Source organism: Mustela nigripes, chromosome 2 (genome assembly GCF_022355385.1).
Source record: "Mustela nigripes isolate SB6536 chromosome 2, MUSNIG.SB6536, whole genome shotgun sequence".
NCBI lineage: Eukaryota > Metazoa > Chordata > Mammalia > Carnivora > Mustelidae > Mustela > Mustela nigripes.
In genome coordinates, this window is record NC_081558.1 from 70,901,764 (window position 1) to 70,922,400 (window position 20,637).

The 20,637-nt window shown below is 42.2% G+C and overlaps 1 protein-coding gene and 1 pseudogene across 5 annotated transcripts in view; both read left to right on the forward strand.

Annotated features, from left to right (window-relative positions):
- NKTR (natural killer cell triggering receptor) overlaps positions 1–18,172 on the forward strand; it is a 59,897-nt gene extending 41,725 nt beyond the window's left edge. For 2 of the 5 annotated variants that reach the window (XM_059390756.1, XM_059390759.1), the window contains 7 exons: positions 4,825–4,912; positions 5,560–5,705; positions 6,994–9,882; positions 12,178–12,273; positions 13,011–13,067; positions 13,562–13,666; positions 15,138–18,172. In XM_059390756.1, coding sequence (XP_059246739.1) covers positions 4,825–4,912; positions 5,560–5,705; positions 6,994–9,882; positions 12,178–12,273; positions 13,011–13,067; positions 13,562–13,666; positions 15,138–15,225 — 3,469 coding nt within the window. In that variant the 3' untranslated portion in view covers positions 15,226–18,172. The other 3 variants (XM_059390757.1, XM_059390758.1, XM_059390760.1) reach the window with 3 other exon arrangements.
- On the forward strand, positions 39–2,785 carry LOC132012533 (bolA-like protein 2; annotated as a pseudogene).
- Positions 18,173–20,637: the final 2,465 nt, after the last annotated feature.

The window sequence follows — 20,637 nt, forward strand, 5'->3', positions numbered from 1 at the left end:
TTTTAAATCCTAATATTGTCTTATTTTAAAAAGCTGTTATGAAGTGAGATGTATCTTTGAATTAAAAGCTTAACATGCTGATGTCTTCATTTCAAATTCTGGCTTGTTAATAAATTTTAGTGGGACAAGACACCAAGTTCATTGGTCAAATCTGTTTGGCTTTCAAAAGTCAGGGAACTTGAAAGGTCACTTTCTCTGTCAGGTGGTGGGTTTTATCCACGGGCTGGATTTGGTCTATTACCTGTACAGCCTGTGAAGTTAAAAAAAATGGTTTTTACATGATTGAATGTTTGTAGAAAAGACAAAAAGGAGAGTAATATATATTTTTTAAAGATTTTATTTATTTGCCAGAGAGAAAACGCACAAGTGAGTACACACAAGCAGGCAGAGAGGCAGGCAGAGGCAGCAAGAGAAGCAGGTTCCCTGCCGAGCAAGGAGCCCGATGGGGGACTCGATCCCATGACTTCAGGATCATGACCTGAGCCGAAGGCAGCGGCTTAACCCACTGAGCCACCCAGGCGTCCCAAAGAAGAGTAATATTTTGTGAAGTGTGGAAATTGAATGAAACTCAGATTTCAGTGTGCATAAATTAAGTTTCTGTGCCGCAGCCCCATTGCTTTATACTGCTGCTCTGTGCACTAGGCCTCACAGCGACACCATTACCGCTCTCCAGGATTTCAAGTACTATGTGTATAACACCTGTATGTGAAAAGATTTTTTTTTTTAATTTTTATTTTATTTATTTTTTAAAGATTTTATTTATTTATTTGACAGAGATCACAAGTAGGCAAAGGAGCAGGCAGAGAAGCAGCAGCAGGCTCCCTGCTCAGCGGAGAGCCTGATGTGGGGCTCAATCCCAGGATCATGACCTGAGCCAAAGGCAGAGGCTGAACCCACTGAGCCACCCAGGCACCCCTGAAAATATATTTTTAAAGATAAAATACATATAGTCCCATTACAGATTAGCATTACCGTATGAACAGCATTATCTCTTTTTATAGGGAGCATTGTGAATCCTACTGAAGTGAAATGTTATTTGCCCCCTGCAAAAGAACTCAATTCCTCTCATTGGATCTTAAGTACAAAGAAATGATACTCAGGTGTCATGTTTCAAATTTTACTGATAAAATATCAGTGAAAATTTGTTTTCTTGTTATCTAAGTACCTATCTAATAGCCTTAATTTTCTTCTTGGCCTACAAATCCTAAAACACTTACTACTCTCGGATTCTTTTCAGAAAAAGTTGGCTGACCTCTCTTAAACTGGTAGTGGTAAACAGGTGATTGCATTTGTGATTGAAAAGTGCTGATAATTTTGTTCGGTCATTACTCTTCTTTGGTCACATAACAATGTTCTTGGAAGTTATTTTGTGCAGAATTATTTTAAATTATAATTGGATGGTTGTTGTGTCATACAAAGATAGCACAATTGATGTATTTTATTAGGATCTTTGAGATTTTGATCAGTTGTTTGGGAGCTGTAATTAAGTGTGCTTCAAGAACTCAGCATATGTAAGGATAAGAAGCAGGGGTCATCAGCCATAGTGAACTTGTCACCTTGCTGATTTACCAGCAGTTAAGCTCGTATCATTTGTAATTTGCTTAGTGGAATTTGGGTTCCACACTTGACTGCAGTTTCTTTGTTCTTGACCTTAGAGGTACTTCAGAATAATTTACAGGCTTTTGAAAATACCAACTTCTGGGCCATACAGCAAATAAAATTAGAATGTTCTGGGGAGAAGGTAGAAGGTTATAGCATTGGATTAGTACCTAAAAGGTTCCCAGGTAAAGGTTAATTTTTGCTGAACTCATAGAGGTGAGTTCAGTCCTTTTTCTTCATGAGGAATATGGGGTTAACAGTTGCCTACCAAACGTACCAACTTACCTCACTGTGAGAATTAAGTAATGTCATGAAATGACTGAAAAACACTATATGTATACTTTGTAGTTAAGATTCTTCTGTAGAAGAATTGTTTTTTTTGTTGTTGTTGTTGTTGTTGTTGTTGTTGTTTTGTATGTTTATTTGGAGCTTGATTTCTAGAGTCTTAGAAAACCCTATTGGAAGGGCTGAAGCAGTGTGGCTGGGTTGGAGCTGGGGTTCCATCCCGACTGGGCTGTCGCCCCTTCTGGGCTCCCACATTGGAACTCAGCGCCGAATGCCTCTGGGAAAAGCTGCAGCAGGACCCGGAGACAGAGCTTATTGAAGTCGAAGACACGACTCCCAACCATTGCACGTCCAGCTTCCCCTCCGAACTTGTTGGCCCAAGGGGAAGTCACTGCTTCAGAGACACCAGCTGGTGTACACATGCCTCGCCAAAGAGCTTCTGCACATTCATGCCTTTGAGCAGAAAACTCTGACTGCAGAGCAGTGGGCCCGCAAGAAGCAGAAATAAGAGACCAAGGCCTGCACAGCCATTAAATTATGAATCAGGGCAAAAAGAAAGAAAAGAAAACCCTATTGGCTTTAAGAGTCAAGTTGTATTTCTTCATGTGACTTAGGGCAAGATTTGTAACCTCTTAATCTTAAAATTCTCTCTTTCAAATGAAGATGCTAATAGTACCTACCTCACAGTGTTATGAGAATTCCATGAATTAATGTCTTTCAGGTGCTTGTTAACAAAATGTTAACAATGAAGAGTCTGAAAGGGAAATTAAGAAAGCAGTTCTATTTAAAACAACAGCTAAAAGAATAAAATACTTAGGAAAAAATTTAAAGAGGTAAAAGACTTATACAGTGAAAATTACAACATATTTATACCTAAATAAATGGAAAGATGTCGCATGTTCATGGTTTGGAAGACTTGATATAGTTAATATGTCACTACAGCAAGCTTTGGATTCAGTGTGATCACTGTCAAATTTCAACAGCCTTTTTGCAGAAATGGAAAAGTCAATATCAGATCATATGGAATTGTAGGAGGCCCCAAATCGCCAAAACAATCTTGAAAAAGAAAGACAAAGTTGAGTGCCTGGGTGGTTCAGTTGGTTAAGCAACTGCCTTCAGCTCAGGTCATGATCTTGGAGTCCTGGGATCGAGTCCCGCATTGGGTTTCTAGCTCCATGGGGAATCTGCTTCTCCTCCCTCTGACCTCCCCTCTTATGCTCGCTCTCTCTTTCTCAAATAAATAAACAAAATCTTGGAAAAAGACAAAAGAAAGACAAAGTTGGAGCACTCATACCTTCTGATGTCAAAACTTAACACATAGCTACAGTCATCAAAGTAGTATGGTACAGGCATAAAGATAAATATATATAGACCAATGGGGTAGATTTGAGAGTCCAGAAATAAACGTGTAGCAGTATGTATGGCCAATTGATTTTAGAAAAGACTGCAAAGTACATTCAGTTGAGAAAGAAGTCTGTCTGTTCAATAAATGGTGCCGGAACAACTGGATTTCCACATGCAACAGAGTAATGCTGGACCCCTACTTCACATAATATATAAAAATTAAAATGGGGCCATATCCTGAATATAAGAACTAAAACTATAAAACTCTTAGATAGCATAGAAGTAAATTTTTATGACCTTGGGTTTGGCAATGAATTCTTATATTTGACACCAAAAGCATGGACAACAATATAAAAAGACAACTCAGTTTAAAAATAGGCACAGCATTTGAATAGATGTTTCATACAAATGGCCAGTAAACACATGAAAAGGTGCTTAACGTCATTAGTCATTAGGGAAATACAGATTAAACCCACAGTGAGATAATACTCACCTGGCAGGATGGCTATAACTTTTGGATTTTAAAACAAAACCCCCAAAAAACTAGTGTCAGCAAGGATATGGAGAAATTGGAATCCTTACACATTGGTGGCAGGAGTCTAAAATTATTCAGACATTGTGGAAAATGTTTGGTTGTTCCTCAAAAAGTTAAACATAGATTTAACCATGTAACCAAGCAATTCCATGGCTAGGTATATTTTTGCAGTATATTCACAGTAGCAAAAAGAAAGCAATCCCAGTCACCAGCAGATGGTTGGATAAACAAAATGTGTTGTGTACATACAATGGAATGTTATTTGGCCATAAATGAGAGATTACAAGAGGCTGAGGGAGTTTGGGGGGATGGCGAGGTATTCTTAATGGGGGGAGTGGGTCTGGGTTAGTGGAAAAGTTTAAGAAAGATAGTAGTATGGTTGCACAACATCAGTGTAATTCATTAATACACTGAACTATAAAAATTAGCTAAAAGGGCCAGTATTACGTTATACATGTTTGACTCAATTACGTTTAAAATGCTTACTAACATAGTATCTGCCACGTAGTAAGTACTCAGTAAGAGCTATCCATCATGCTAGTAACAGGGAAAAACTTGAGGTATGAAGACTTCTCACTTGTGGAGAATGGTAGCTGCCACCAAGTCTGTAGTCTTAGAATTACTGTATGGCAGTAGATTCAGAGCCCTGAAGGAGGGGCAGCTTATTGTAGAGTTGGGGAGACAAATGAATTATTAAAAACATAAAATAATAAAGTTTTTAAAACAATTTAAGTATCAGAGTCAGAAATATCTTAGGATTCCATTAGAACATCACTTAGAGACTGATAAAAAGGGATTTTGTTTAAAAGTAGTACTATGCTTAAAAAGATGCACAGTTCATACCTACATTTCTACCCAGTTGGGTTACCTTTTTTTATTTTATTTTAAAGGTTTGGCATTTAAAAAGTGCCTAGAAAATCAGGTTACTTAGAGTGCCTCATTCTACAGAAGTGTTGGATCTAAATGAAATGACTGTATTATAGGAGCATGAATTCTGCATTTAAATATTGAGAAAACTGCTTAGCATTTGCTTAGTTTTACTTTTCAATCTTCTTTTCCAGGAAGATTCCTGATGTTACACCCATTGTAAGTGATCAGAAACCATCTGTATCAAAATCTGGACGGAAGATTAAAGGAAGGGGCACAATTGTATGTGTGTTAAGACTTTTCTTTTTTTCAAATTACTATCTAAGTGGCAGAATCCTAGCTTTAAATTTAGATATAGTCCAAGATCTGTTGAAGGAGCTAGTTGTATTCTCCATAGGGATATGAGGGTATGGCTATTAGATTAAAGTTATTGAGCATTTTAAGTATGAAATGATATGTGAAACAGTGTGGTGAGAAATCTTAGTATGTTTAATAATCTAGGCTAATGAATGTAACCCTTAGGACTTCAAAGGGAAAAAATCCCATTTCTTTCTCTCTTTTTTGCCCCCCTCCTTTTTTAAAGATGTTATTTATTCGTTTGAGAGAGAGAGCACAATCAGGGAGAGGGGCAGAGGGAGAAGGAGAAACAGACTCCAGCTGAGCTGGGAACCTGACATGGAGCTTGATCCCAGGACCTAGAGATCGTGACCTGAGCCAGAGGCAGACACTCAACCATCTGAGCCACCTAGGCGCCCCAGTCCCATGTCTTCTAGTGTCTTACGTTTGATATAACTTCATATCATCCTTTTGTACTTTAATCATTATTGCTTTTGAATCGCATCTGGAATTGGGTCTTATACCTAACTCTCTCCTGTAGCAGACTGTAATTGAGCAGTATTTTAAAAACAGTTATTCCTTTGTTTTTGAAGCGCTATCACACTCCTCCAAGGTCAAGATCATGTTCTGAATCAGACGATGATGATAGCAGTGAAACTCCTCCTCACTGGAAAGAAGAAATGCAGAGATTAAGAGCATACAGACCACCTAGTGGAGAAAAATGGAGTAAAGGAGATAAGTAAGAGCTTTGAGTATGAGCACAATCCTGTGTCTACTAGATTTTACGTGTTACAAGGCCAGAGACTGACTTCTGGACTTTCCATTAAAAGTTCAACTGTGACCAAAGAGAATTCCCATTTGGGAATACTTGGCAGGAAGAGAGCTATTATGTAGGAGGGCTCATTGGCTTCAGGGTGCTTTTAAATCAAAATTTGGTCTTCCCTCACAAAACTGTAAAACCACTGAATCTCTCAAAGATAATCTTAATACAATTTTAGAAATAATCAGGGCTTAAAAATCATATAGCGGATTCTTTCCTAGCCAGGTCTCTTAGACACTGATGAATGAATTGGCAGGTAGGAAAATTGTACCTAGCATGTGCATTAACTTCTGACCCCGCAGACTGTTGGTTCTTCAGAAGTGTACCCTTCTCCTAACCCTCAGTAACGCTCCCCCCAGCGGAATATCTGTTGTAGAAATGGGCTGGCTCCAGAATAGTTAGTGAAAAATACACCAATGGGACCCTCTGTAATTGTTCCTACTGGTAGTAGCCGCCTCTTTGTGGGTGTCCAGGGGAATGGTTAGATGTCAGAAGAGGGAATGTGTCTGCTCTGTGAGAGTGGTTTAGACACAGTGGTATAGAGAACTCTTAATTTTGAGCCCTGACATTAACCCATTACCACTAAGATTGTAAAGCCTGCATCTATTTTCCTGAACTTTTCCCTCAATTTCTGTAGGAAGTAATTTAACTAAAACCTTAAGAGAAAGTCTTGATTACCTCTGTGAAACTGAAATAAAACAATAGCCATGCTAGCTTCTTAAGAGGCTTCCTCTTTAGAATTCAGTCAGCTGTCCTATATCTGCAGGGATTCAACAGATTGTTGGGAATTTGATTTGACCCTCCCTCAGAAATTGTTCGAGGAGGCAGAGATGTCTAGATGTCATGAACATCCTAGCCAAGGAACTCAGTATGTCAGCAGTGCTCTCGTGATGAATTGGTTTAGTGTGGTTCGGTTCAAAACCGTTTTTCTGTCAAATTTGAAGTTTTTTGCTTAATTAAAAAAATCCTTTTATAAGTGAATCTGTCAGTAGTTGTCAGTGTGTATCTCTGAAATTAAGAGGTTCAGATGAGGCCTATCACCCTTTGATGTATCCTTTTACATGTGCTTAAAATGTCATTGGAGTCAGTACTTTGTTTTTAACTAGGCTTTTGTCAAGCATTTGTATTGAAAACAAATGTGTTTTCAACTTAAAGCATAGAAAACATGCTTAAAATAATTGCATGCATATTGTATCCTTTTCAATAGATTAAGTGACCCCTGTTCAAGCCGATGGGATGAGAGAAGCTTGTCGCAGAGATCCAGATCATGGTCCTATAATGGATATTATTCAGACCTTAGTACAGCAAGACACTCTGACAGTCACCATAAAAAACGCAGGAAAGAGAAAAAGGTTAAACATAAAAAGAAAGCTAAAAAGCAAAAACATTGCAGAAGACACAAGCAGACTAAGAAGAGAAGGATTATTGTACCGTCAGACATAGAATCCTCAAAATCTTCCACCCGACGAATGAAATCCTCTTGTGATAGAGAAAGGAGATCTCGTTCTTCCTCATTATCATCTCATCACTCATCAAAAAGGGACTGGTCTAAATCTGATAAAGATGACCAGAGCTCTTCAACCCATTCCAGCAGAGACTCCTACAGATCTAAATCTCACTCACAGTCTTATTCTAGAGGAAGCTCAAGATCAAGGACTCCGTCAAAATCCTCATCACATTCTCGAAGTAGATCAAAGTCCAGATCTACTTCCAAGTCAGGGCACCAAAGGACAGCATCAAAATCACCAAGACGAACAACCTCTCAGATAAGTGAAAATAAACCAGTTAAAACGGAACCTTTACGAGCAACAGTGCCACAAAACGAAAACGTTGTAGTACAACCAGTGGTGGCGGAAAATATTCCTGTGATACCATTGAGTGACAGTCCCCCTCCTTCAAGGTGGAAGCCTGGACAAAAGCCCTGGAAGCCCTCTTATGAGCGAATTCAAGAAATGAAAGCTAAAACAACCCATTTGCTGCCCCTCCAGAGCACTTACAGTTTAGCAAATATCAAAGAGACTGGAAGTTCATCATCCTACCATAAAAGAGAAAAAAATTCAGAAAGTGATCGGAGTGCTTATTCAAAATACAGTGATAGAAGTTCGGAAAGCTCACCAAGGTCAAGGAGCAGATCTTCTAGGAGTAGATCGTATTCCAGATCATACACAAGGTCACGAAGTCTAGCTAGTTCACGTTCAAGATCTAGGTCTGCCTCATCTAGATCCCATTCACGAAATAAATACAGTGATCATTCACAGTGTAGTAGATCTTCGTCATACTCTTCTGTTAGCAGTGATGATGGAAGACGAGCCAAGAGAAAATTCAGATCCAGTGGGAAAAAAAAGAACACTTCAAATAAGAGGCACAGCAGCAGCTCTGAGAAGAGGCTTCGCAATAAATATGTGAAAAGCAGGGACAAGTGTTCGAGTCAGAGAAAGTACAGCGAAAGCCGGTCGTCTTTAGATTATTCTTCAGACAGTGAACGGTCAAGTGTTCAGGTTACACAGTCAGCTCAGGAAAAAGAGAGGCGGGTCCAAATGGAAATGCACAGTAAGCAAGAGAAAAACAGAGATAAAGAGAAATCCAAGCCTGAACAGGAATGCTCTCGTTCAAAGAAAAGGGCCTCGAAGGACAATCTTTCTGATCACCTGAGAAATGGCAGTAAGCCCAAAAGGAAGAATTACGCTGGGAGTAAATGGGACTCTGAGTCAAACTCTGAACGAGATGTAACTAAAAACAGTCAGAGTATTTCCCGGCAATCTTCTGATAAGGAGGAAGGTGAAGCTACATCAGATTCTGAGTCAGATTTTGGTGAAATACACAGCAAAGCCAAACCCCCAAAGAAATCTTCAGCAGGTACTTCACTGCCTGATGGTAATGGTGCTTGGAAATCAAGTAAGCAGCGGTCTTCAACCTCTGATTCCGATGGGTCCTATTCCAATTCAGAAAACACTAGAAGAAAGGCACGGAAGCATAAACACGGGTCAAAAGAAAATCTTAAAAGGGAACAGACCAAAAAAGCAAAGGAGAAATTAAAAGGGAAAAAAGACAAAAAGCACAAGGCTCCAAAACGAAAACAGGCATTTCACTGGCAGCCTCCACTAGAATTTGGTGAGGAGGAGGAGGAGGAGGAGGAGATGAGTGAAAAACAAGTTACTCAGGAGCCAAAAGAGAAAAAACAAGTTTCTGAAAATAGTGAAACTGTGAAAGAAAATACTCCACACCCTGAGAAGTCCTGTGAAGAGGGCATCCTCTCAGGTAAACGTAATCCAGTCATGACTTCGTCAGATACCGATCAGCCTCCTAAAGAGGATGGTAAACTCGGCACTTCTCCCATGGCTTTCAGTCCTGAGGAGCTTGCTGCTTCTCCCTCCAGCATTCAGCATGTTGCAGAAGGTGTCCCGGGCGGACTGGAGGATATCCTGCAGACAGATGACAACATGGACATCTGCACTCCTGACAGGAGCTCCCCGGCCAAGGAGGCATCCCCTCAGGGACCTTCAAGGCTGGCTGCCCCAGACGTAAACATTGTTCTAAAACAGGATGTGCACACGGAGCCGCCTGAGACGGAGGAGGTAAAACAGGAAAGCAGCACGTCGGAAAGCAAAATGATGGGGGATGTGGGGAAACAGGACAGCAGCCCTGCTAGCCTGGCGTGCACTGTCGAAAGCACTCTGAAGAGAGAGGGGGCTGAGAAGAGCCAGCTTGGTGTCCTGGATAACAAGTGGAAGCCCCTGCAAGGGGTGGGGAACCTGCCGGTACCGGTAACCCCCACATCTAGCGCCGTGGAGGTGAAGGCGCTGACTGCGGCCCCCGAGATGAAGCCACAAGGTTTGAGGATAGAAATTAAAAGCAAAAATAAAGTTCGGCCTGGGTCTCTCTTTGATGAGGTAAGAAAGACGGCACGCTTAAACCGGCGGCCAAGGAATCAGGAGAGTTCAAGTGAGGAGCAGACACCTAGTCGGGATGGGGATAGCCAGTCCAGGAGTCCGAGCAGATCTCGAAGTAAGTCGGAAACCAAATCAAGACACAGAACAAGGTCTGTCTCCTATAGTCACTCAAGAAGTCGATCGCGAAGTTCCACGTCATCCTATCGGTGAGCAATATAGTCCCCTCCCCCCAAGAGTCTGTTACTGTTTAACTTGGAAGAACATCAGAATTAGAGACAAGATCACTATTTCCAAATATCTGGAAGGGAGTAAGAGGAAGTCTTGTGCTGAGTGACTGAGAGTGCCAATGGAAGACATAGGAAGTGGGGGTTTTAGGTGAAGAAATTTGGGCTCGGTGTCAAAAACTATTGCTTGTTAATTAAAGCTCTCTGGCAGTAGACATGAATTTCCATGATAGGTGGCAAGTCTGTCTCTAATGGTGTGACACTGCTTTCCCACCTTTCGGTGCCTTAGAAGGAAATCCTGAATTTACAGAATTATGTAGGATTGAGAGATCATTAGTATAACCCTCCATTTTACACAAATGGAAGCTTGGGGCCACAGAGGCCAAGTTAACCTGCCCAAGACCTACATCTGTTTAATCTTTATTCAGGGGTTAGTGGGGAGGAACATGATATAAACCATCATCTTTATATTATTTTGTTTCAAAGTTGGGTCAAACTTTTGTCATCAGCATAGACTGGATTGTGCAGAGAATGAGAATTTTTATAAACTAAAGAAAAAGAGTGTTGTGATATGTTAATAAGTGATCTGTACTCCTTTTTTTTCCTTGTGAATATTTCATAGTTTTACCTATCTCTTAATTGCTCATATCCCTTAGTATACTGTTTTTGCTTTTCATCACTTGAGCCTAAAGTACAGTTAAGAATCTTCAAAATTTCCCCTTCCTATTCATCTTCCCTTTCTCACCCAGATTTCTTTAAAAATAGGAGCCAACACTTGCCATCTGTAGTAACTGTCTCCCATTTACTCTTTAGCTGCTTGTAGTCTATCTGCTGCATCTTCCCTCCCCTGCCTCTTCCTAAAAGGGCAGGTACCTCATATGAGTGCCAGGGCATGTTTTCAGTCCTTTTGGTCCTTCTGGAATCTGCTGCTAGCTCTCCTCGTCCCTCTCAGACCATTCCGTGCTTATGTTGTGGGCTCTTCTCCGTCCTCCTACCCTGACTCCCAGCTGGCCCAGAGAACTGGGTAATCCTGGCCTGTTCTCTGTAGGTTCATATTGCTAGATGCAGGCACTACTGAGCGACTCTAGCCGCCCGTCTGCTTAACATCTGCCTTCCATTCGTGCTTTGACAGTTCTAAACTGCTGGCCACTTCTTCTATTCCTGCTGCTGCCTTTGGGTGGCATTTCGCTTGATAAATGAAGACAGGGTTAGAAAGCCTGAGGAGTTTGCTTTAAGTTATGCCATGAATGCGTAGTAGACCAGCAGCTAACCTTGCCTCTCCTACTAGGCTGTGATATATCACTTCAGTCTGGGGCCATTTTCTACTCATCTTTCGGTTACCTCACAGAATCTGCTCTATATTTATCGAGTAACTGACTAGACTGTGAGAACATAATGTGTTCATTCTCTTATAGGTAAACTGGAAGTAGATCATGCCTTCTAAAACATAAGTACATAGTGAATAAAATAAAACCTATGAAGATGTTTCATAAGTTGCCTAGACATAGGGATATGGTTCTGTCCTAAACAACAGGTGGAAAGTCGGAGGAGAAGGGTGGGGAGACAAGGGAATGCAGAGGGGCAGAATTGTACTTTAACTTAAGCTCCTTGTTTTATTAAATATTAAATAGATTGAAAAAAATTAAATGATTAGGTATAAATAATTTAAAGTGTCATCTAGATTTTTAAAAATAGAGCTTTGACATCCTGATTATGTCTCTACCCAATGCCAGTCTACTTTATTTTCTCTCCTAGAATTAAACATTATTGTAAATTTTTGTTGTAGTTTTGTTGTTGTTTAGTTTTGCCACAAATATTTCTATTTGTATAGTGTTTTTGCATGTCTTCCAACAGAATCTTTACAGATATACATACCTACATATGTGTTCTAGCTATGCATTTTTCACTGAACATTATGTTCCAAGAGATGTCTCTGTTGATGTATGTAGCTGTATTTCATTCATTTTGCTATTTGAGAATATTTTACTGCATATCTGTGCTTCTCCCCTCCCCCATTCTATATTTAATGAAACTTTGGATTATTTCTTCTTCTGGTCTTAACAAATAGGGCTCCAGTGAATATACCTTTACCAGCCTTTTCTGGTTTATTTGATTCTCTTTGATTTAAACCCTCATTAGCTGTCACTTTCAAACCCACTGTGAAGAGTTTGTGAATGACCTTTCCTTTTGTTGTGTTCTGCCCTTCCGGAACTACTAGGATTCATTTGAACAGCATGGTGAGTTAATATAATTCTGTTTTTTCACTTTCAACTGTAGATCAAGAAGCTATTCCAGAAGTCGCAGCAGAGGATGGTACAGCAGAGGCCGCACAAGAAGCCGGAGCAGTTCCTACCGCAGTTACAAAAGTCACAGGTGAGTGTGGGAACCCCACCCTACCATGGTCTGCATCCTGTTTGCTTTTCAAGTCCTGCACTGACAGAGTGGGGGAGCTGTTGAGAAGGATCTTGTCATTGCTAAATACCAGACAGGTCTATTGTCTCGTCTAGTTGTTTCTTTCTAGGAACTGTCAGAGTCTCACTGGCTATCCTCAGGATGTGATCTTATCAGAGTGAGGAAAGAGAAGCAGCAGAAATCTTTTTTAAAAAGGCCCTGCCCATCTTCTCCTCCCACCCTACTCCAGTATATCTTCATTGACTTCCGTTCACATCCGTAGTCACCTCTTAGCTTGGGTTAGGGATTGGGATAGGAGGACTGTTAATAGGGGGCCACAGAATGGAGAGTGTTGGGGGTGGTGACCCAGGTTTGTATTTCTCCCAGCTTCCTCAAACCCTCTTTTGCCTCTCAGATATGTTCTACTGTTGCAGCTTCATTTTACCTATTGGTGTCTGACCTGTGCAGACTTCCCCTCCCTGTCCAGTTAGAACCTCCCCAGTGACTTCGGTTATGTGCACCTCATAGAAGAATCAAAGTTAATCAGAATGAAATCCAACATGCTTTTAAAAAATCCACCATACTTTTGATAAAGAAATGAAATAAATACAGCTACTGGATTTCATTGTTTTTTTCCTTGATGGCAAATATGTGTCTTGATTTTTGATATAACATGTCCTGACCCACAAAATGATGGTCTCTCATGTGATTCCTATCAGGACATCCAGCAGGAGCAGATCCAGGAGCAGCTCGTACGACCCCCACAGCCGGTCCAGGTACAGACGGGGTGGGGAACCACCTATGGGGACAGAATTGAAAAGCTGAATTTCATAAAACCCTTCATTCCCTTTTAAAAAGTGTTGTAGTCTGTTGAAAAGTTGAAACACAAGTATTTGTCTCATGAAACCATCTCTCCCTACATGAGGCTTTTTTGGATGGCTGTTCGCCCATCGTACTCTAGTGTCAAAGTGACAGTCGATGTCCAGTTGTAATGGCAGGTATTGATTGAATGTAATGGCCTAAGAAGATCCACCAGATTCAGTCAGACTAAATTAGTGTGTTAACTTTGTGATATTTTTCAATGCAGAAAAGAAATGAACATTTTTCTGTTGCATGTGGTAAGCCTCACTGGGGCATTTGTTAAATGTCTCCAGTACTTGCTGTGCAGATGTGCCCATGTTCTCAGAGAACACTGAGAAGATCATAAAAAGAAATGGAAGCCTGTGAGTATTTGAATGGGGAACTATAGTGTGTTTTGTTGCTGTTGAAGCAGGTCCTACACTTACGATAGCTACTATAGCAGGAGTCGGAGTCGGAGCCGGAGCCAGAGGAGTGACAGTTACCACCGAGGCAGAAGTTACAACAGGCGATCCAGGTGGGTCTTCCTCCTTCAGGGCGCTGCACGGTACTGTGGGTACTTGGTGTGGGAGGTGACGAACAGCTCATAGAAGAGAGCATAATCGTCTGAGGTCAGAAATCTTTCTTTCTCTTGAATTTTAGCAACCCACAGGAAGTGGCTTTTGTATTAAGGGTTGCTGGTCAAGTTTGTTGGTTATTGTTAATATTTTAATCTAAAATGGATTTTGTAATATTTATATTCCCTTGGACACACAGTTTTTTTGGAAGGAGTAAAGAGAGAAGGCCGCCTAGACCATGTCCCACTCCCTTAAATAGGGCCAGTTGCTAAAAAGAGCTAAACCAATTTATTAGTTTTTTAAACTTAAAAAAAAGTATACTAAAATGTCATCATTGGCTTCAACAGCAGGGTTGAGGTATATAGCATCAGTTTTAGTAAAAATATATAAATTACAGATATTTATAGGTATTATATTTTATAGAACTATTTGGGCTGGTACTGCCATAGTCTTTATGGCAACTTTTTGTAATGTCCCTTTCCTGGTCACTTTTGGTCTTACCTTTCCCCCATCCATTGCAACTATAGTCAGTGATCCTTGTCTAATGTCAGTGTGATAGAGACACCTCCCTTGTTTGAAACTCTTGAAAGGCTCCCTACTGCCCAGAGGGGCAGGTTCAGGCTCTTCAGCATCGCATGTAAGTCCTCTCTACCTACCAGCTCCAGCTGGGGTTTTTCTGTCTTCCCTCCTTTAATGTTCTAGAACCTCTCCTTCTGCCTGGAGATACACACGACTCTTGAGATGGCCAGTTTCCCACCTACCTACCCTATAGGTCTAAGCTGCAACCCACTGCCCCAGGGGGCCATCCTGACTGATAACCCTGAGTTATATCACCCCCGTCTCCCCATGATGTGGCCTGTTTGTCTTGTCCACTATTCTGTGTGGTCCATGAGTCCCAGGAAACTGTACTTTGTTTTGTCTACTGTATATGTCTCTAGCATCTAGTAAAGTGACCTCCTTTAATATTTTTCAAAATTACTGGTTACCGTTGCCAGGTCCTCCAGATGCACTGTCCCAGTGGTCCTGTCCATGCCTGCCCCACCTTCACCCCTCATTGGGGTCCTCATTTTGGTTTCCATATTTTTAATGAATTTCTTCTTATACTTTTTTAAATCCCTCGCTTCCTCCATCTAATTAAATATTGATACTCATTTTGGGTAACATGGAAAATTATTCTCATTTGCATGAGTGGATTTTAAGTAATTTCCCAAGATGCGATGTTTCATCTTAACCTTGGTATTATTGCCATCTGTCATTTAAAACATCTTTGAAAAGTCTGCACTGTTGCTGCTGGCAGGACCCCACTCATCCACCCACTGTGCTATGCCCCATCAGTATTGCTTTCAAGTCACTTGTATCAAAAAAGAAGCTTCAAGAGGAATTCAAAGGGTTGAAGTTTAAAGGTGTGTATATATTTCTTTTGTTATACAGGAGTTGTAGATCTTATGGTTCTGACAGTGAAAGTGACCGAAGTTACTCTCATCACCGGAGCCCCAGTGAAAGCAGCACATATAGTTGAAAATGTCCCCTTTTTTGATACAAATTATATCTTGTTTGTAAATATCTGGTAACTTAAAAGTTTAAGAAACTTAATGGCAGTCTGTTGTTCTATTTCAATATTAGAGATAAGTTTCAAAAATAGGCACTTCTAAATTGTTATTGTCCATTTACATGTGCACAGAATTTAAAATACAGATATGTCTCCTAAAAATATTTTTATGCCACATTTTACAGTAGCCAACTATAGAAATGAATTTCATTTTCTTGAATCAAGAAGTCATGAAATTTAAGGATAATTTGCAATATTATTTTAGATTGTTTCTTTCCATCTCACGTATTCCTTAGAATACAGATTCTTTTTGCCCGTTTTTCAGGTTTTAGCCTATATGCTGCCAAGCACAGAACTGTGAAGAACTGTTAAAGGTGGCCAAATATTTATATACCAATTACACCGTGTTATACATATGTGCTCTTAAAAACAAACCACCCAGAATTGTCACTGATGGTAGCCAGGAGTCTGAGGCAGTGGCTCTGGAGTTCTTAATTCCTTCCTTCCTTCCTTGGTTGTTCTCAGAGGATCAGGAACGTGGTCATCATACAGCCCACCATCTATCTGTACTACTCCTGCCTGGTGGGTGAGGTTAGGAAGAATAAATCAGCCTTAACTACAAATACCTGGACTGTCTCTAAGGCCCTAACGTTTTATGTGCTTTGTAATACATACTCTCAGAAGTTTAGATTGTAAAAGAACAATTCTGTTCCAGTTCCTGTTTTGGTGCTTGGTACCTTTTGGTGCCTCTTCAAGTATACGTCATGGTAGAACCTCAGAGGAGAGAGAAGTGATTTTTTTGTTGTTTTTAAATTCGCTGGTAACCAGGCATGGTTCCTTCTTCTGAGCTGTATTCACTTTAAATATCTGGAGGGTCTCTCTTAAGCTCAGGTGTGGCCTAGGGTCCCCTGGAGCAGGCAGGATTGGCACATGGTGTTGTGTGGCCCCTCGGTGCTGTTGCACACAACTGGCACTGTGCCTCTGGAAGAGTGGATTGACGAGTAGATTTCTAAGTACCAACCAGAACCTCATTGCCACCATCCTGGAGACATTTTGGGGGGCTTTTAAATCTTTCAAGTCAGAGGGATCTGCCCCAGCAGCAGCTGAACTGTTCTAAGCACCAGCATGTTTTTCCTCTTTCTACTGTGACCCACTCTGACTCAGTGATGCTCGCAAGACATGAGTAAGTCCAGGACACCAGGGGAAGAGGGATACAGGACTGCACAGACAACAACATTTTCAGCTTTGGGTGGTTCCTCCAAAAATGATTTGACCTGTAAAAATGTGTGTGTGTGTGTGTGTGTGTGTGTGTGTGTGTTGAATCTTTTGAGTTTTTCCCCCAAGTGTACTTAATCACCTTAGTGCCAGTTTAAGCCAGTTATGCAGAAGAAATTCATATTGGATGTTTGATGTGGAACTCTGCACACCCTCCCCAGGCCTTGCTTAGGGTACTTGAGAAGTGGGAAAGAGCCCTCAGTTGGAGGGATCTGACAGCCCTTGATGGGTGGAGGGGTGACCTTGGATATTTTAAAACCATACCCATAAAAGGTTCATAAACAGGGTTAAATGGTCAGCAGTTCGCCAGGTTGATAGACAAGAATACGTTAGAAAAAAAGGACCCAAGTCAACTAGACCTACTTCCTAGTGAATGCAGAACAATATGTGATTCATGTGAAGGGTTTTCCAAAAGTTGCCTGTAATACTCTTTGTAACAAAAAACTACATTCAGAACTCAAATTGCCAAATCTAACTAGGTTAAGAAAAGTTACCCTTGGACAGGGACGCCTGGGTGGCTCAGTTGGTTAAGCAGCTGCCTTCGGCTCAGGTCATGATCCCAGCGTCCTGGGATCGAGTCCCACATCGGGCTCCTTGCTCTGCAGGGAGTCTGCTTCTCCCTCTGACTCTGCCTGTGCTCGCTCTCGCTCGCTCTCTCTCTGACAAATAAATAAAGAAAATCTTTAAAAAAAAAAAAAAAAGTTACCCTTGGACAATACTCGTTTTCTCTTGCCATGTAACAAATTACCCCATGCTTAGCAGCTTAGAACAACACCCATTTCTTAGCTCACAGTTCTGTAGCTTGTGAGTCTGGCACAGTATGGCTGGATTCTCTGCTTAGGGTCTCTCATGAGGCTGAGATCAAGCATCAGCAGGGCAGCATTCCTTTATGGAGACTCTCAGGAAGAAGCTACTCCCAAGTTCATTTGGTTCCTTGTTGGTTGTCAGCCAGAGGCTTCTCCCTCATCTCCTGAAGGCTGCTCATACTCTTCTTGACCGTTCCCTTCCATCTTCAAACCCTCAGTGGCCCGTTATACTTCCCATTCCTCTGGCTTCCTCATCATTTGTAAGGTTCATATGATTAGATCAAGCCCACTGATCAAGTCTCCCTGTTTTCATGTCAGCTCTGCCATAGAACACAACATAATCACAGGAGTGGCTGCATAGGTGCAGGGTCCTGGGATGGGGGTGGGTGCAGGCTGTTCTAGAACCCCACCTAACCCAGACAATAACTGCCCACTCTGGGGAAGTTTCATCCCAAAAAGGTAGGCCCTAGAAGCCTCAGTTGTTTCCTCCATGGAAAAGAACAGCCCTCAGCCGCAGCTTCAATTGTGTGTTTACTGAATGAACTACAAAAATAGCTTTTCTGCCTAGAGGGGATTGTTCTGTATTTTAAGTTATTTTTTAATAAAATTTAATTATGTTGTGTATTGTGCTACTTAATAGAAAATGTATTATTGGACTGTTTTTGTAACGTCTTGTTTACTGCAAATGAAACATGATATAGCTGGTATTGTTCAAAACCTGTAGAAAATAACTTTTGTACATACCGGCAATGTCTAATTTGTATACACTTCATTTAAATGTTCCTAAAACTTGAAAGGGGGACCTTGTAGAAATTAAAATACATACTTAGTCTAAATCTGTGCCTGTTTCATCTTTCTTTTGCTCGTCCAGACTTCAGATCTCTCTGAAGCAGAAAAGGAACCGTGGGGTCTCTTTGCTGATCCAGCCAGTAAAGAGACTTCATCTCTGCAGCTCATTTCCATCCTGTGGCTGAGTGTTCGTGGTGGGGCGTGAGGTGGAGCTGGAGAGAACCTCAGGCAGAGATGGGGATGTTCAGTACCCAGAGAATCGTGCTTGGTGCTTGGTCTCGCTTCCCTTGCAAACTCCACATTTCCCCCCGGCTTTGTGGTCATTCAGCTGAGGTGACCTGCCTACAGATGCCTTTGCTGAGGATGGACGGGTCCCATCTCATCTGGGAGCTGCTGCCTTGGGATAGCACACTTAGCTGTCCGTACCCCGGACAGCCTCCACCTTCCCGCCCTGACAGCGGGCACACGGCATTCGTTCCTTGAGAAAGCATTCATGGTGATATTTTTAGTGTCCACATGAGAATTTGCAGGGCAAGTACAATTAACTTTTTTCTCCTCAGAACTCAGAGGAATATGTATTTTCTTAGTGAATACAACATAACCTGTCACAGACTTGAAGAGATTCAATTTTCAGAATTAATGGTAGACGTCCCTGACAAGAGTCAAATCTAGATCCAGTAAAATTTAAAGGAAATTTCAGTCTTTTTGCTGTAGGGGAGTCCCCAAGTGAGGTTCTTTTTTAGTGAGCTCCATCATTCTGTTCACATTCTGATTCTGTTCATGTTATCATTCTGATAATGATCGCTTTGATCAGCTGGGCGGTGCTGGAGGGAAATGTGTCAGAGACTTTGGTCTGGCTGTTCTGAATTAGCTGGGCATTAAATAAGAGGTAAGAGAATTCAAGAAATATGCCCCTATCACAAGTGACCCTGAACACTGGCTTGGCATCACTGTTGGGGAGGGAGGGGAAGCTGTAGTTGGTGCAGAGAAACTTGCTGAGCTAGTGATGCAAATTAGCTGGCCAGGTGAGGCTTGGAAGCCACGCCTCACACGCCTGTCTCCCTCGCCTGTCTCACTCGCTGGAAGAGCCTGGACTGGAGAGGGCAGGTTTCTAGAAAGTCCCAGGAGAGACTTGTGAGAGAATGAGTTGGAACGCAAGCTGAGAGGAATCCTGGGCCGGAAGAAGTCCTTGGGTGCGGGGTAAGGGGTGGGGGTGGGGGAGGGCACACTGCCAGGACACAAAGCAGGCAGGAGGCTCTACTGGTCTGTTTAGAGGTTTTGGTAGAGGGAGTGCTTCCTTGCCCCTTCCCCAACCCCTGTAAATCACCCGGCCACCGTGGGCTGTGCCAGTCTTGAGGCTAAGTACTTCTGCCTCGTGGAGACCCTGGGTCCACCATTCATAGCTCCACAGGCTAGCCTGAGCACTGTTGGGTCTCCTCAACTGGCCTAGAGCCCCAAGGAAATAAAAAGGAATGACACGGGGTTGCAGCAGAGATACCTACATTCCACCTCTGGAGTCCTGACCCTGAGCCTTTTGACTGCTCTGTACTAAGAGGACTTGGATTGCCCATTGCTTGGCTCACAAGCCCACAAGCCCTGAAGGAGGGTGTGCACAACTGGCGAAGCTGGACATGGAAATCGGTGGTGCCCATACCTTCCCAGGCTTGTCTGGTGAGGAGCTGGCCTACAGGGGGTTACCCAGGTCCTCTTGCAACCAGCATCTCTACCAGCAGGCCAGGTTCCCAGAGAAGGGGGCTGAGAAGGACCCCACTAATCTCAGTGCCTCTGGCCTAATTTGATATTATTTTGAATTAAGACCTCTCTGGCAACTATTCTATGGTATAGTCCTTAAGGGATTTGACTCAGGCCATACTGCCTGGGTTCAAGTTCTACTCTGTCAATTCCTAATTGAGTGAGTAGATAACTTGCTTGACCTTTATAATTCAGCTCCTCATCTGAAAATCTGGGATACCAAGCCTCCTCCTTAGAAGTAGTGAGAATTAAATGCTCAGAACCAAGGATACATCAAAGGTCCAGGGATGCTGGCCCCTGGGATTGCCTCCAGGAGGAGGGTAGGAACCCACAGGTTTCATGTGGAGGGCCAGGCTCAATCACTACTGAGAAGCCCAGGGTCCCTTGAACCAAAAGGGTGGGAGAAGATACTTCTGGGGAGGCCTCGAATGTGAATGCCAAGGCCATGATGTTTACACAGCAGGAGGGAACTGGGCAACCTGCTGGTTTGAATTAGGCCCCCACCCACCCAGCAGCTGTAGCCTATTAGTGTGCTGCTCAGTGGTGGCAGAACACAGGAGCAATACCCCCAGCTCCACACCCAGAGCTCCATGCTCTCCAACCCTGAAGGGACCTGAGTCAGCCCCTAGTGGGTAGCTCGAACCCTACCATCCCACTGATTTAATGCTGTGTTGTCCCCCTCTGTTCCCGGACACTGTTCACTCTACTGTCCTGTCGCAGCTACAGCAGCTATACAGCCTCCTGACTGCCTAAGGAGGCT